Below are 17,732 nucleotides of genomic sequence, written 5' to 3' on the forward strand. Positions count from 1 at the left end.
ACCTTTTTTAAAATATAGAAAATCAGATCAGGAGTCTAAATGTCAATCAAAAATATTTTCAATACACGAATAGAAACACATATCAAGGAAGGAATTTTATTTCACTATTTAGTGTATCTGCAGAATTTTTAAATATCAATTTAAGGCAACTTATGACCCCTTTTAAGAGCTGCACAAGTAAAATGAACAGTATGAGTGGGATTGGACAATGAACAGTAGAATATTCAGCCATACAATGGCATGATTTATAATGCAGATACAGTTTCACACAAAAATAAAATATCTTATACAATGGCATTTCAGCCTTTATACCATTTAAAACGGATAAATCGAGTATATCATTTATTATATTTATTTAAAACATAAATATTACTGTCTTAATTGTTTAGATGTGGAAATAAAAATTCATTCTCTGTCTACGAGTTTCCCTACTACGGTTTCCCTATTAACGGCAGTACACAAAGTAGCATTAACGCTGTTTTATCAGGCATGAAATGAAAATGCCAACGATATGTTTCTGAGGACAGTCGGTTCCCTTCAGATACATTCATATAAAGACATCAATGCCGCGTTTTGACTTTGAAACCTACAGCGTGCATAATTTATTCAGTGACATCATTGCCTTTTGAAGTTTAATCCAGCCCTATCGCGATTCCCGTCTTTCCGTCCCCAAATGTAAGACCTCCTAAATTATAATTAAGATATTTCTTATACAATTTAACATATTTAAAACTTTTTATGGCCTTAAATTTGATACAACTAAATTGAGGAGTTCCTCTACTTTACGATAGCCCTTCGGGCAGCCCGGTGACACATTTTGGTAGCCTGACTGGAAAACACAAGTAATAGCCCCGGGACGTCGGGCTAGCGATTTTGCGAGCCCTGGATTTAATTAAAAATAAAAAGATGATCGCCCACGTACTTTCGTTATCAATAATCGTTCGGAAACAGCAAAATAATATAATTGACATCATCGTTACCGTAACATTACCTATGTCTTTGTCGCGTTTTTCCTCCTCTTCTTTTCTTTTTTTCCTAACCTGGGCACCAGACTGTTTGGGACGTTTTGACATGTTGAGCTTGTTAATTCATCAAAAAACGACCACCGTGTAGCAGGTAAAGTCAGATTTTTCGGAAGGAGGGGGTGGGTGTCTTAAAGGTCCCATATCGTCAAAATCAAAATTTCCTGGCTTTTTTCATGATAACTAAGGTCTAGGGGCTATCTAACTACCATATGAGTTTCAAAACAGTCAATCCACAGTAAACTGCACACAGCCTGCTTAAAGTAGCTGTTCATTTTCACGAGCAGCTGTGACTTCCGTAACGATGTGACGTCCGATCGACTCAAGTCACCGCCTTCAGTCACAAACCAACGTCCCACCCTCCTTTTGTCAAGCCCAGACAACAACGCATCCATTCCATTGAGCAACAACAACAGGAAAACAAGTGGAGAAAACCCTGTTCAGTCGATAGATGTCAAGCTACGATCATTGCACAGGCTTCAGAACAACGTTAATATAAGAGACCAATGGCACGTCAACTTCAGCCTCTTTCACACAGCGATTCCGGTAAATACACGGATAATGTGTCCCACGATTTGTTCCGGAATTGTTTAATTTGGTTCATTCACAGTTGTTTTCCGGGATCTGTGCGTGCTTTACACACAAACCATAAAGACATGTGACGTTTGGATGTGAGATGTAATGCGACGCGTACGTTTCACTAAACTGAAACTAACCTGAACAAACTGTGCTTCAGCGCTGATAGTGAGGAGCTGACTCTGCCTGATGATCGCTGCTTCATTCCACTTTGCACGTAACGTTATTTTTCGTTGTGAAGAGTCGCTTGATAACGTGCATCATTACTACAACACTGCCTTTAGGTTCTGGCTTTGGTTCACACAGTTCCCGTAATTTTCCAGAATCAGCGCGCATTGTGAAAGGGGCTTTACTAAAGCAACAGTTATGTAGCTTACTGCATTCGGTGTTTGTAAAAGAAAAAACATTAATGATCATTCTAAAATATCCTGTTGAGTATCAGCTCTCTCTATTGCTCTGAGCTCGCTTACGCTTACAGCATACATGACCGTAGTTACCTGTGATTGGCCTGGTTGTGCGTCACTCAGAAAACAACAGGCCAATCAGAAGAGAGGCTCATGAATATTAATTAGATGGGCCAAAATCGACCTGTTTTTGACAGAGCTCCTAAAAAAGGAGCTGTAAAAATATATTGAGATGGATTTTGGCACTTATACCGCAAATATATATTCTTAAGGACATCAACAAATAAAATAAACCTCCAGAAATGTGTACGATATGGGACCTTTAAGCAAGTAGGCTATGTTGTTATTATTATTACTACTACTACTACTTAGTAGGCTTTGCTTTGGAGTTAAATTAACGTGGGCTTGTTCTTTTCTGAAGTCATAATAGTACCAACTAGTTTTAAGAATAGTGGAAATTACACTTTTTTTTTTCTTCCTCCATTTCTGGCGCCCCCTGGATGTACGGCGCCCTTAGCATTTGCCTATACTGCCTATGCCACGGGCCGGCCCTGACAGTATGTTGAGATGGAGGCACCAGAATTGTATCTGACAGAATATGCGGTGTAGCAAGAAATATAGTATATTTCTTCAAAAGCAGATTGTGAAGACATTATAATTGTCCACAATCAAAAATCGTAATATCACACACCCTTAATTGCAATGCATAATTGCAAATTCGGAACTAGAAAAAAAAAAACGTCCGGTTCCTAGATCAGCGGAGCGCAGTGTCCGTGACGGAGTGATTGATGGATAATATCTCAAATCTGCATAAAAGGTAATAATGTAAAGATGGAGTTTAAATGGTTATGTAATGTTGGAAAGAACGGCGAACCAGTCGCTGTATCAGCTCAGAGCAGTCTGTACAGTAGTTAGGCCAGCAAAAGTTTTGTAAAGAAATGACACCAAGTCGTACCATAACAATTTCTCGCACTCGCACTAATGCTTCCAAATATAATTTGTGGTTGCGCAGATTAAATTTTGGGAGCATATGCGACCAAAACGGTCGCAATTTCGAGCCCTGTGGTTTAACATCTGAAGATGAAGAAATGAAGACAACCATCATATTAGTATTAATAGCTGTGTAGGGTTGTGTATCTAGAACCGGTTCCAAATTTCCATTAACCGGGTATTCGATAAGATACGCGCATTTCGATTCTGCTTAACGATTCCCGCGTTCGCATTTTAATGTGATTTTCAAACGATTTAAGTGGAGGAAAGAAAAGAACTTGCGCAATGTTTGCGTGCAGCGCACATATCTGAAACGCGAGCACGGAGAACAGCGGTCCTGATGCGGGCTCCCGACCTGTGTCCGTTCTCGAAACAGTTCCGTGCAATTTCCACTGCAGAAAAGGTTGTTCCGGCCCGGAACTGACTTCTTTCACATTTATTGACCTGTATGAACGAAATACGTCAGCATATCCTCATAAACACAGCGTTTTTTTTTTTTTTTTGTCTTGAGTGAACGTAAACAGATAAGAAAGAAAACGCATGTGTAACAGTATTCTTAGGTCTGCGTTCGGTGTTAAAGAGACTGTCATAAATGTTAATCAAAGAACAAAAGAAAATCATTAACTGACTGAATATCTTTTATACATTTAACGAGGACTAATCAATATTTTATTTATGAAAAGCAAACTATGCAGTGTTTTTAAACTTTTGATTTCAATTTCTGTACCTGACATTTGTTCAGTTTTATTTATTTATGCTATTGCTAATTGATTTGCTCCTATTTTATTACTTGTCTTTAACAATTTAATGTTTGAAATTTATATTAGACTAGTTGTTTGTTTTCTGTGGTATTATTTGGTAAAACCATTGGCAAAAGACAGAATAAATATGTTTGACTAAACTTTTTAATGGATTTTTTTTTTATCATATTGGAATCGGAATTAGGAATCGATAAAAATCGGAATCGATAAGCAGAATCTGAACCGGAATCAGAATCGATAAAATTCAAACGATACCCAACCCTATAGCTGTGGAGGTTATCAGATGCAAGTTTGTGTTCATATTCAACATGCTCATAAAGTAGACATTATCTTGTAGTATTGAATGAGAGTGAAACCTCACACAAACACAAGCACCTCCATAAACATAAATCCAACTCTGTATAAATAGAGTCTGCTAGCAAACAACTGTGTATAAAATCTGACCCTAATCTTCTCATCCGAAAACTACAGCTGAATTTATTCATCATAACCGCCTCGTGTTGTGGTTATGACTCTCCGCATACAGTCTGTTCATCAGGGTAGCCTGCGGAGATTAATTGCTTTTCTCTGTGTGTTTGCTCCCTGATGGTTAATGTCTCACCTCACCATGGAATTCACTGACAGATTACTCTTTCACACCCGCCGATGATGGATTGATGTGTCAGTCACAGCGGTGTCTCGATAAGAGACGTACATCTTCCCTTTGTTCAAGACAGCACATCATTGACATCCTGACATTTCACTGCTCCTGTGTTCCTCGTAATCAGTCTCTGCTGATCTCGACAAGCTTTTGGTGTCTTTTCCCACTAAATAAACTCCTCGTTTAATCTAAGAAAGGTCGAACGGCAGGCTTGGAAGTAAGGAGGCGACTTTTTGATAGTACAGTTTTACTGGTTTGTTTTGTCTGTTTTTAATTGCGTCCACTGTTGATGACAAATATGCTTATTTCATAAAATACTGAAAAAGATTTGTAATTTAAGTCTCCTATGCTCTCCAGCAGAGCTGGGTAGATTACTTACAAATTGTAATCCATTACTGAAATCCATTACTTCAAATTACATGACAAAAATTGTAGTCAGTAACGTAATCCATTGCATTACACATTTTAGGTAATGTATTCAGATTACTTTTGGATTACTTTTTAGATTACTTTTGACCTAACTTAACATCTTTTCACACTGAGGACAACTGAGGGACTCATATGCAACTATTAAACAAGGTTCAAATGCTCACTGATGCTCCAAAAGGAAAAACTATGTATTAAGAGACGGGGTGAAAACTTTTGAACAGAATGAAGATGTGTGCATTTTTTCTCATTTTGCCTAAATATCATATTTCTTTCATTTAGTACTGACCTTCAAAAGCTACAGAAGATATTAAAATGTTTCCCAGAAGACAAAATAAGTCAAATTTACCCTGATCTTCAAATTCCAAAAGTTTTCACCCCTGGCTCTTAATGCATCAGTGAGAGTTTGAACCTTCTGTAATAGCTGCAAATGAGTCCCTCAGTTGTCCTCAGTGTGAAAAGATGGATCTCAAAATAATACAGTCATTTTGGAAAGGGTTCAAATACACAAAAATGCTGGAAAAACAAAATTGGTGGGACCTTAAGGATTTTTCTGAAGAACAGTGGGCAGTTTAACTGTTCAGGGCAAAAATGTTTAAAGTTAAGAACTTAAGGGGGTCATTGATTATGATTTTCCCTTTTTTAACTTTAGTTAGTGTGTAATGTTGCTGTTTGAGCATAAAGAACAACTGCAAAGTTACAATGTTTAAAGTTCAGTGCAACAGGAGATATTGTGTTTTACAGAATTGCTGATTGACCACCCCTTTAAAGTAAATATATTAGGTTAAGATGACAAAAAGCTTGAGAATGTATGCAAATAAGAAAAATTGTGCATTTCATGAGTTTAACGACAAAAGCCTTTCAATAATCCATAATAATACATGGTTAAATAACCTACTGAGTGATAATTTCAATCAAAAATTAATGTGCTAATCTGTAGTTGATGCAATGTTGAAAAACGTATTAAACCATTGGTCAAATGTTCACAAAACTAGACTAGTGGACTATTTTATTTAAAAAAAAAAATTCAAAAAAGAAGAATTAGAGAGAACCAATAAATTATGAATAATTGCTTTTGTGTGAATAATATGTCACATGTAATCAATAAAGTAACTGTAGTCTGATTATGACTTAATCTTAATACTTGGTTTTTAGAGTTTGATAACATAATCCAGATTACATGTGATCAGATACTACCAACTCTGCTCTCCAAGGCTGTTTGTTTGTTTTAAAATACAGTAAAAACAGTAAAATTGTGAAATATTATTGCAATTTAAAATAACTTGTTACTATTTGAATATATTTTAAAATGTAATTTATTCCTGTGATGCAAAGCTGTCTTCAGTGTCACATGATACTTCAGAAGTCATTCTGATATGCTGCTCAAAAAAAAAAAAAAATCAAAAGAACATTTATTTAAAAAAAAAAATGTAAAAATTGTCAATTTTGGTCAATTAAATTAATCTTTGCTCAATAAAAGTATTAATTTCCTTAATGTATTAATTAATTAAAATCTTACAGACCGAAACATTTGAGCGGACTAGTTTGCCCAATATTTTCATGGTGACTGTGTATTTTAATGCTTTTTAGAGCATTATGTTGTTCATTTGGCCACATGCTCATGTCAGACTGTATTGGAATCAGTTGTGAGGTGTGTCGCTGAAATCATTCACAGATGAGGTTGTGATGTTTATGAAGATGGCATGGCCGCTCACTAGGGTTTAGAACAAATCTACGGTGCATTCCATGTGCATCTGTCTTTTTGAGGTTTGCCCGTTTAGCCAGGAATGGAGTGTTTTTCATGTCTTCTCCACCGTGTGTGGCATATCCTCTGTTTCTTTTACCTTTCTCCACAGGGGGAGAATGAAGGTGTCCATAGCAACAGACTTTATCACGGGTCTGTGATGATAAACAGGACAAATAGCACTCTTGCGCCCCTGTCTATCTCCCGTGGATCCATCACAGCTCTCTGGGACGCGTTCGCCTGGACAGATACGCTGGTGCTTTTAACTCTGTGTGTGTTCATCTGTAATGTTACAGAAAATGCAGCTGTTATCTCTGCTGGCCAGACTGTGTGTCTGTGTGCCAACCAGACAGACAATGTATGTGAGAAAAAGCCGCTCATGGATCCTCAGTGTGTGCGTGTTTTGTTTTTAATCGGCCCACTTCACACGCAGAACTACATCTTTATGAAATCAACTAGCTGACTAGTCTGTCTTTACAGAAAACACTTTATAATTCAGCGGGTTGAATGCACTAAAAGAGACACCAAGTGAATTCAAACCACTTCCAGTGGACATATTAAACAAAATAAAAGACAAAGAGAATGTGAAAACTATAAAAAACATTTTTTGATTGTCAGACTTGCCCTGTGGTCTAGTGGATGGTTTATTTGTGGATTGTGTTGGTCTGTTTAAACATTGATTCAGACTGACTGGAATATGTTGGCACACCAAGGAGGAAGTGGATTAAAATCAGTCATACGGACCTTGGGTCTTTACCTCGTGCTATAGATGAGGGGTTGCCCCTGGGCGAGCACAACCCTGCCCCTTCCTGCATCACCAGCCTTTGTTTTCATTTGCCATTTATAGCAGTACCTGTGCTTGAAAAACAACTGAATAACAGGCTGGCCCTTCCTCTTCATTAACAATTGATCCAGAGGTTTATTGTAGACAGGAAATGTTATGCCAGGTGTGGCGTGTAGATTACAGTCCCCAGCTGTGACTTGGGACTGTGATGTTTACTGTTTTGTGTAGAATATTTGATAGGTTTGACCTTGAGTCACCTGATAAGAGAATGAACGGGAGCTACATACATAAATTATATTTTGATTGAACCTTTTTAAAATTCTGCTGTACTTTAGGCCTCAGCTGCTGAACTATTAAAAATATCAGCATATGGATTTCATAAACATTTTATTTGTGTAATGTCGCCACATCCTACTACTTTAGTGCTGGTCTGATCTCTTTAAAAGTCCTGGAAGTGAATTTTTGCCTATATACTAAATGTTATATTCCGTGTTTCTTAAAGGATAACTATTGCCGAAATGCAACCTAGGCTGTTTTTTTTTTTTTTTTTTTACTGTAAACGAGACAAACTTATATCTAAAAGCATAATTACGACAAACGAGCCGTTTTGAGATTGACCGTGATTTCGTTTTGTGGTCAATGGCCGGTGAATGGGAGTACTAGGGGCATAACTTTGAGCTCATCAAAATCGATATTTTTACAACACTAAGAAGACTCAACACACCATGAAACTTTGCTCGAAGTATCGCCTGGGTCTCTACACATGAACTCCAGCATTGAGAACATTGTTTGTGTACACAGAGTTTACTTAAAAGAAAGGTTTTGAACAACTTACTTACACTGTTTGGGTTTCCACTCGCAGCCGTCTTGCCAGTCAAGAAGTGTCGAAATCACGGTCAATCTCAAAAACGGCTCGTTTGTCGTAATTATGCTTTTAGATATAAGTTTGTCTGGTTTACAGTATAAAAAAAAAACAGCCCAGGTTGCATTTTGGCAAGTTATCCTTTAACTCTTTCTTAACATGTTTCTTAAATCTTTCCCCACCAAACAGGGAATTTTGTGTGATTTATGAGACTTTGCTTCCCTGGCAAATGCAGAATTTTCTGTGACCTATAAGACAATGTGTCCCTGGCAAACACGTAATTTTTCCTGATTTATGAGACAACAAAATGGAGGATTTTCCATGATTTATGAGACTGTGCTTTCCTGGCAAACACAGAATTTTCTGTTATTTATGAGAAGACACCCGGGGGAAACATGGAATTTTTCCTGATTTATGAGACAAAGAAACACAGAATTTTCTGTTATTTATGAGACAACGCTTCCCAACCAAACATAAGATTTTTCTGTTTTTTTTTTTATGAGACTATTCACCGCCAAAACCAGAATTATCAGGGGGTTTTTTTGACTCTTCTATGCCAAACACAGACATTTCTGTTATTTGAGATGACCCTTCCCTGCCAAACACAGATTTTTTCCTTTTTTTTGAGACAACGCTTACCTGCAAAACACAAAATTTTCAGGTTTTTTTATAACACACTTCCTTGCCAAAATCGTAATTTTCTGTAATGTATGAGACGCATCCCGGCCAATCACATAATTATCCATTATTTATGAAATGGCACTTCCTCGCTAGACACAGAATTTCCCGTTTTTTTATGATACAACGATTTTCCGCCAAACACCAGTTTTCCATTATTTATGAGACGCTTCCCCAACAAAAATGGAATTTTCAGGTTTTTTGAGACACTTCCCTGCCAAACACAGAATTTTCATTTTTTATGAGACAACGATTCCCCACCAAACTCCAATCTTCTGTTATTTATAAGACAACGCATCCCTGCCAAATGTGGAATTTTACATTATTTATAAGATGACACTTCCCAGCCAAACATGGAATTTTCTGTTTTTTTATGAGACGATTCCCCGCAAAAACCAGAATTTTCTGTTATGAGATGCTTTCCTCCCAAACACAGAATTTTCTGTTTATTTCGGAACGATTCCCCGCCAAACATCAGCTTTCCATTTTTAATGAGACGCTTCCCCACCAAAAATGGAATTTTTAGTTTTTTTTTTAGATGCTTCTGTGCCAAACACAGACATTTCTGTTATTTATGAGACACATCCCTGTCAAACATGTAATTTTCCGTTACTTATGAGACAATGCTTCCCAGCCAAACGTGGAATTTTCTGTTATAAATGAGACAACGCTTCCCCGCCAAGCACTTAATTTTCTGTTATTTTTGAGACAGTGCTTCCCAACGCCAAACATTGAATTTTCCATTTTTTTGAGACACTTCCTCGCCAAAACCAGAATTTTCAATGATTTACGAGACGCTTCCCTGCCAAACACAGAATTTTCCATGTTTTCACTGTTCTTTCACATTTTCAAACAGACTGTGCCTATACGTATCTCCTGTGGTAAAGGACTGTGAAGCTTTGGGGGTGCTGATAGAAGTAATCTACTGCATCTATGCTTTGATCATCGTACTGAATATGATCCAGAAGTATTCTTTGATAACTCAATTTTCTTACCTTTACTCAAAATGGTGCTTTTTTTTTTGTGAGTCTTACCTACATTCAAGTGTTGATTAAAAAAAAAGTGTGCTTGAAGCTAGAATAAAATAATTTTTTGTTTGGTTGTTTGAAAGTAGAGGCTGTGTTCTTTATTTATTGTATGTTCAGATATTCATAACAAAATATTCTAGGGGCCATAAAATTTTAATGAAAATCATCTAAAACGCTGGCGGTGACTGGCAACTTTCTTCGAAAACAGTTATGGGGAAAAGAGTTAATAGGTTGTATACCTTGAGGTCATTGACTTTTTATACCAAGTTACCCTTTTTTTGCAGAATCTAGGCCAACTTATTTACCCAGCCTCTCAAATGTCAAACTATTTAAAGGTTAAATGAGTTTAAAACATATTTATTTACATACACTACCATTCAGAAGTTTGGGGTCAGGACAGCTTTTAATTTTTTGAAGAAATTGTTGTTGTTGTTCGTGGACACATTAAATGACATTTACAATGTTAAAAGATCAAATAAATATTTCTCGAGCACTAAATCAGCATATTAAATGATTTCCGAAGAATCATGTGACATTAAAGACTGGAGTAATGATGCTGAAAAATAAAATATATGCAAATATATGCATTTAGAAAAAAGTTATTATAAATTAAAAAATAATATATATTTTTAAATATTTAAATAAATGCAGCCTTGTCCCAACAAGTAAGTTGTTGACCACATATAAAAGACATTTTCTGTGGCGTCTGTACCACTTGATTTTAAAATACAAATGTGTATATATTTTTAGAACCTTCATTTGCATATTTAATCAACATTTAAGTGGGTGTAGTCATCAAAACATTTATGTGCTATACAGCTGTAGTTATCACAGTTACAGTGGAATGAATCAGTGGAAAGTCAGCCTATTCACATATGAATGCCTTTGTCAATTTGATCTTTGTTCCAGATATCTTTATTACATTGGGAGAGGCTTTATGTAAGATACCCAAACATTATTTTCAATCCGTAGCAACACTGAATCACTCTTAAGTATCCTGTTTCACAAATCTACTGTATGTAGATGGAGTGATTAAAAAAGAGACAAACTGACAAAACAAAACCAAAAGCTCAAACTTGAGTGAAAGCAAAACCATACTGACTAGTAACAGCAAAAGCAAAATGTACTCTTTTCTATGACAGCCATTGAAAAAAGGAGGGAAGGGATAGGGATGTGGAGTGTTCTTTGGCTTTCATTCATCAGTGAGATCACAGTGTCATCTGTGAGGAGCAGAGATCTGATGAAACCCAATGTGAAATGAATGCTTTCTTACGTCATCCACATTATGCCAGCATGAGGGTGTGTTCGTGTGAATGCACCTGCATGCAACCACTTCCACAGGCCACATACTTAACATGTGCAGCACAATGAAACCTCAGAGTGAGGAACGGACCAAAAGTCCAGTCATTATTCACTGTAGATCAGCAGTTGCTCTTAAATCTTAGACAGGCTTGTGCACATTCAAACTTGTAGCTGTCAGGCCTTTCCCTTGGCAATTCCACGTTGACGTCATAATATTTAAAGCTGACAGCTGAGACTGTGCTGTGATATTTAAGCGTTATCGTTCATTGTACATGATGAACAGCTTCTTAACTGATAAACAAAGGCTCTTTGACACTTGCTTCCATCACAACGCCTGACATTTAATCTCACAGGTCACTTTGTTCCTTTATAATGCTTTTATAAGTTCACACCAAAAAGTGTAAAGTCATCTTTACAAAGCTATGAACGCATTGGTTATCAGACAGCTGATAACAGCCTGTGACCTTCTTCTCTGTATATTCTCTGCAGTGTCTTGAGACTCTCACTCACCGTCAGATGGACATGCAGAAGTTCATCGCTGAGGGCTGTCGAGAGGCTCTGCTGGAGGAGAAGAGGCGCTTCTGCTTCTTGGTGGACAAGCACTGTACCTTCTCCTACCAATTCTCTGCTTACCATGAAAAGGTTTGTTACTTCAGTTAACACATTTCACTGTTAACTCACAGGGAATGTTACAACCATGCCTGATACTCACCCCCATGTCATCCAAGATTTTCATGTCTTTCTTTCTTCAGTTGAAAAGAAATTAAGGTTTTAAGGAAAACATTCCAGGATTTTTCTTTATATAGTGGACTTCAATGGGGATCAACGGATTGAAGGTCCAAATTGCAGTTTCAGTGCAGCTTCAAAGGGCTCTACATGATCCCAGCCAAGGAATAAGGGTCTTATTTAGCGAAACGATCAGTCATTTAAAAAAAAAAAAAAAACATTTATATATTTTTAACCATAAATGCTCATTTTGCACTGACTGGACTTCACGCATTATGTAATCACATCAGAAAGGTCGCATCAGAGATGGTCACAAGTCTGAAGTCTTTAGCCTGGAGTCCGAGTCAAGTCTGAAGTCTTTAGCCTGGAGTCCGAGTCAAGTCTGAAGTCTTTAGCCTGGAGTCCGAGTCAAGTCTCGAGTCTTTAGCCTGTAGTCTGAGTCAAGTCTTTAGCCTGGAGTCCGAGTCAAGTCTGAAGTCTTTAACCTGGAGTCCGAGTCAAGTCTGAAGTCTTTAACCTGGAGTCCGAGTCAAGTCTGAAGTCTTTAACCTGGAGTCCGAGTCAAGTCTGAAGTCTTTAACCTGGAGTCCGAGTCAAGTCTGAAGTCTTTAGCCTGTAGTCTGAGTCAAGTCTTTAGCCTGTAGTCTGAGTCAAGTCTTTAGCCTGTAGTCTGAGTCAAGTCTTTAGCCTGGAGTCCGAGTCAAGTCTGAAGTCTTTAACCTGGAGTCTTGAGTCAAGTCTGAAGTCTTTAACCTGGAGTCCGAGTCAAGTCTGAAGTCTTTAACCTGGAGTCCGAGTCAAGTCTGAAGTCTTTAACCTGGAGTCCGAGTCAAGTCTGAAGTCTTTAACCTGGAGTCCGAGTCAAGTCTGAAGTCTTTAACCTGGAGTCGGAGTCAAGTCTGAAGTCTTTAACCTGGAGTCCGAGTCAAGTCTGAAGTCTTTAACCTGGAGTCGGAGTCAAGTCTGAAGTCTTTAGCCTGTAGTCCGAGTCAAGTCTGAAGTCTTTAACTTGGTGTCCGAATCAAGTCTGAAGTCTTTAGCCTGGAGTCTTGAGTCAAGTCTGAAGTCTTTAACTTGGTGTCCGAGTCAAGTCTGAAGTCTTTAACCTGGAGTCGGAGTCAAGTCTGAAGTCTTTAGCCTGTAGTCCGAGTCAAGTCTGAAGTCTTTTACTTGGAGTCCAGGTCAAGTCTTTAGCCTGGAGTCCGAGTCGAGTCTGAAATCTTTAGCCTGGAGTCCGAGTCAAGTCTGAAGTCTTTAGCCTGGAGTCTGAGTCAAGTCTGAAGTCTTTAGCCTGGAGTCCGAGTCAAGTCTCAAGTCTTTAACCTAAAGTCAAAGTCAAGTCTGAAGTCTTTGTTGCTGGATTCCGAGTAAAAAAAAAAAAAGAAAAAAGCCAGAAAATAGCAAGTTTGGCTTTAGAAAAAATACTAGAGTATATAGCGCTGAAAGATATTTGCCATAAACGACACTAAGCACTTGTTATGTGATCGGCTTCGCTGTTTTGACAAGCTGCTGACTTAAAATGGTGTTGATGTTAAGGCTTGCGGTCCGGATGGATGCTGGGGTGCGGATGCGGTCCGCCTTTTGAACATCAGTTATATGAGTATTTAAGAATAAAAGACTTGAGTTGCTTTTAACATATTCCTGTTCCTCTAGTCTAGTCAAGTCTGGAGTCATTTTAGGTCAAGTCTGAAGTCTATAAAAATGTGACTCGAAAAATGCACATCTCTGGGTCACGTATTATAGAGAGAATTACCGACCCAGTGTTTGCAAAGCACATGTGCAAAGAAAGTCAAATTCCCTTTACAAAAAATGGTGAAACAATGATGTTGGAAGATTTTGAAGTTTTTTAGAAAATGACCTAGATAAGACACTTAGATAAGATTCCTTGGCTGGGATCGTAAAGGGCCCTTTAAAGCTACTTTGAAACTGCTATTTGGACCTTCAACCCATTGATCCCCATTGAAGTCCACTATATGGAAAAAAATGGAATGGCTGGAATGGCTTTTTAAATCCAAAAAATACTTCTGAAAACACTGTAACTGAAAATTGGATGGCGCTTAATTGCACACTGCTTGCAACCTCATCATGAGAGAGGAAGACCTTCATGATTACAGGTGCTCATGTGCTCTCTGAACAATTCAACTTTTGCATCTAATACTTTTCTTGTGTTCTTGAAGGCTCGAGAGATTCTGGCAGAGAACCTGACAACCTGGCAGGACAAATGCACCGATGCTACCAATGTCCCAGACAGCGTGATGTCCATGATTGAAGGTCTTCGCACTCCAGTGTCCAACACTCCACAGGCGTCTCCAGCTCTCCAGCGCCACAACAGGGTGAGGAGGACACCAGCTTGATGCTTTCGTTTGAATCCAGAAAGCCATATGTTGTGTTTGTGAATTCTTACCTGTGTTTTTCTGTACTTGTACAGCTCAACTCAGATGCAATGATTCCTGCACCTCCAGCACCGCCTCAGACGAGTCCCCTGGCCAACATGTTCAATCAAGACACCTCCAGGAGAGAGGAGAGAGAGCCTGGTATTACCTTAAATATTACGTAGATTTATTGTTTTAGTCTCACCTTGTAATCTAACACAAGTAATGTAAGACATTCCTGATCTTATTGTGCATGAGTCCACCTTTATCTTTTTGCAACTTTATTTCTCCAAATTGGGACTTTGTGTCTCAGAATTGCAACTTTATTTTTTAGAATTGTGACTTTATTTCTCAGAATTGCGACTGTATCAGAATTGCGTTTTTTTGTTTGCTTTTTTCAGAATTGCGAATTTGTTATAGAATTGCAACTTTATTGTTTAAGAATTGCGACTTTGTGTCACAGAATTGCGACTTTGTGTCACAGAATTGCGACTTTGTGTCACAGAATTGCGACTTTATTTCTCAGAAGTGGGACTTTATGTCTCAGAATTGCGACTTTGTGTCACAGTATTGCGACTTTATTTCTCAGAAGTGGGACTTTATGTCTCAGAATTGCGACTTTGTGTCACAGTATTGCGACTTTATTTCTCAGAAGTGGGACTTTATGTCTCAGAATTGCGACTTTATGTCTCAGAATTGCGACTTTGAGTCTCAGAATTGCGACTTTATTTCTCAGAAGTGGGACTTTATGTCTCAGAATTGCGACTTTGAGTCTCAGAATTGCGACTTTATTTCTCAGAAGTGGGACTTTATGTCTCAGAATTTCGACTTTGAGTCTCAGAATTGCGACTTTATTTCTCAGAAGTGGGACTTTATTTCTCAGAATTGCGACTTTGAGTCTCAGAATTGCAACTTTATTTTTTAGAATTGTGACTTTATTTCTCAGACTTGCAACTTTATCAGAATTGCGTTTTTTTTTTCAGAATTGCGAATTTGTTATAGAATTGCAACTTTATTTTTTTAAGAATTGCGACTTTGAGTCTCAGAATTGCGACCTTATTTCTCAGAAGTGGGACTTTATTTCTCGGAATTGCGACTTTGTGTCACAGAAATGCAACCATATGTCTCGCAATTCTGACTTAATAACTTACAATTGTGAATTTATATCGCAATTCTGAGAAAAAAAAGTCAGAATTGTGAGAGAAGTTGTCGCAATTACCTTTTTTTATTTTTTATTCAGTGGTGGAAACAGGCTTCCATATGTTTAACTTTTAAAATACGTAAAAAACTAAAAAAGCTGCAAATGAGAATTTCAGAGAACTATTGTTTGATATGTCAAACAAATTTACAACAACTTTTCTCATTTATATCATTAAAAATGAAGCTTGAGGACTTTGGAAGACATGTTATCTGTCTTTTCCCTTCCAGAATATAACAACGAGGACAGTGGATTGTCTAGATCTGTGTCGATGGCCACTGGACTCAATCACATAGACAAAAGACCCAAAGTGCGTACCATTTTCCCCCACAAGTCCGGAAACAACACCACGCTGCTGAGCTTTGAGGAAGGGGACATCATCACACTGCTGATTCCTGATGAGAGGGACGGCTGGATGTACGGAGAGCTGCAGAAAACCAGACAGTGAGTGGAGCTTGTCAGCATGTCTTGTTTATATGAGCTTTTCATGGGTTTACAGTTGCTTTACAACCAAAACTTGATCATTGTTGAAAGCCAAAATTGTAATTAAAAACACAATATTATAAATAATCCAGCGCTACAATCTATGCGTTTTTAAGAAGTGAACATCAGCCAGTCAGGCCATCTCAGATGTAGTGAAGTGGCTCAGGAGGTAGAGATGTTATGTGTGCACAGCTGCTGGTGCCAGTCTGCAAACCAGCTGTGATGAAGAAAACCCAGTTCACTGCGGTGTCAGTCAAAGCCACGTGAAGCCCTGTTTCAAGAGAGCAGATGGGGCCGCAGCTTATCTGAGATGCAGAACACAATCCCCCTAAGGACCTGAGGACTTTCAGCAGGTGGAGGAGACGTAATCAGAATAACACAGTTATGGCAGAGAAAACGATCTGAAAATGCCAGCACTCCTGCCAAAAACTGATGTTGTTGGTTTGAGAGAATGCTACCAGATGGCTAAACAGACAGGGTGTGCTCTGAATGCATTCAGAGCCGTCAATAACTTTGCCACTGAAGTCAAATCAGAAGTTGAAGTTAGAATAAAGCTTTAAGGAGTAGTAAAATTACAATTCAAACTGGGAATCTCTGCTTATTATTATTGTAAATGAGTTTATCTTGAAAGGAATAATCAAGCCATTTTTCTCACTGTGTGCATTGGGTCTGTTGTCTGACTCACTTACTTGTTTATGTGTGTTGGTGGTGTTCTGCTTCAAAAACAACATCAAACTTGTCTTGAACCCTATAGGGAACGATACATGAAGTCAGACTTGTCACCTAGCAACCCATTAATATGTGCCAAATTACACGCAAGCGCCATTTGCTTCACGAGGCATTTTAAAACTCTACGCTGACCTGCTCAGACAGACTGAGTGCTTCTATTTAAAGAAAACTTCAGACTGATTGACGGTGGTTATTAATAATACATTTGCGGGGTCAATTAAAATGTCCTCTCGTGTTCTTGAATGCCAAACGGGAAATGGGCTTAAAATCACTGGTGAAACTTTCCAGCCCGTGTCTGCAGATCACTGTCACTGCTCCTCTGCTCTGTTGATTTAAAGTGCGCTGTTACGAACACCCAAGCACACATATATTAACATTTCTTCACATGGAGGGCAGAAGTAGAGGAATTTGGCCTGAGATTTGCAAAGTCTACATTAAAATCAATATGAAAAGTTTGCTTTGCTGTCCTGGAGAGACAGATTTCAACATAGTCCTCATTTAAGAGGATACTAGAATGTAAATTTATAACCTCAAAGCAAACATATGTGGACCAAAAGCCACAAAACTCCATTTTTGATTTTATGGGGTCTTCAAAGCCTTACCGCTACAGCTACTGACGCATTGCTTTTGTAGTAAATTCACCGTCTTCAACCATAAACTTTACAGCAGTTACTGACAGACCTGAATCTTGTATAATCTGTAGGCTCTTTAGCCCATTTCTTTAGATGTCCTATTGAAGGGTGGCGTTTAGTATCTTATAAATGACTACGAAATCCATTGAATAGAGCCTGAAACAGCCTAAATATACTATTTAGACATTCCTCATTCCTTAGACATTCAGTGTTTTTTTTATTTCCTTGAAATGAAGGTTGTTTATGGTTTAATGCTGCACAGGGTTCAAGTATTGACTGTATGGTTCTTCGAGGGTTTTTTAAGTTACATTATGGTTTTTTTAAAACTATTTGGTTTTTAGGTTCTGTAAAGAATCAGCACAAATGAGTTTATGC

At 38.0% G+C, this 17,732-nt stretch overlaps 1 protein-coding gene across 1 annotated transcript in view; it reads left to right on the forward strand.

Moving 5' to 3' along the window:
* baiap2l1b (BAR/IMD domain containing adaptor protein 2 like 1b) overlaps positions 1–17,732 on the forward strand; it is an 87,868-nt gene that overhangs the window by 47,275 nt on the left and 22,861 nt on the right. Inside the window, exons 7-10 of the mRNA XM_073833843.1 lie at positions 11,707–11,859; positions 14,121–14,276; positions 14,372–14,477; positions 15,744–15,957. Of these exons, the coding sequence (XP_073689944.1) occupies positions 11,707–11,859; positions 14,121–14,276; positions 14,372–14,477; positions 15,744–15,957 (629 nt within the window). The remainder of the gene's footprint in view (positions 1–11,706; positions 11,860–14,120; positions 14,277–14,371; positions 14,478–15,743; positions 15,958–17,732) is intronic.

This window comes from Garra rufa, chromosome 1 (assembly GCF_049309525.1).
Source record: "Garra rufa chromosome 1, GarRuf1.0, whole genome shotgun sequence".
Taxonomy (NCBI): domain Eukaryota; kingdom Metazoa; phylum Chordata; class Actinopteri; order Cypriniformes; family Cyprinidae; genus Garra; species Garra rufa.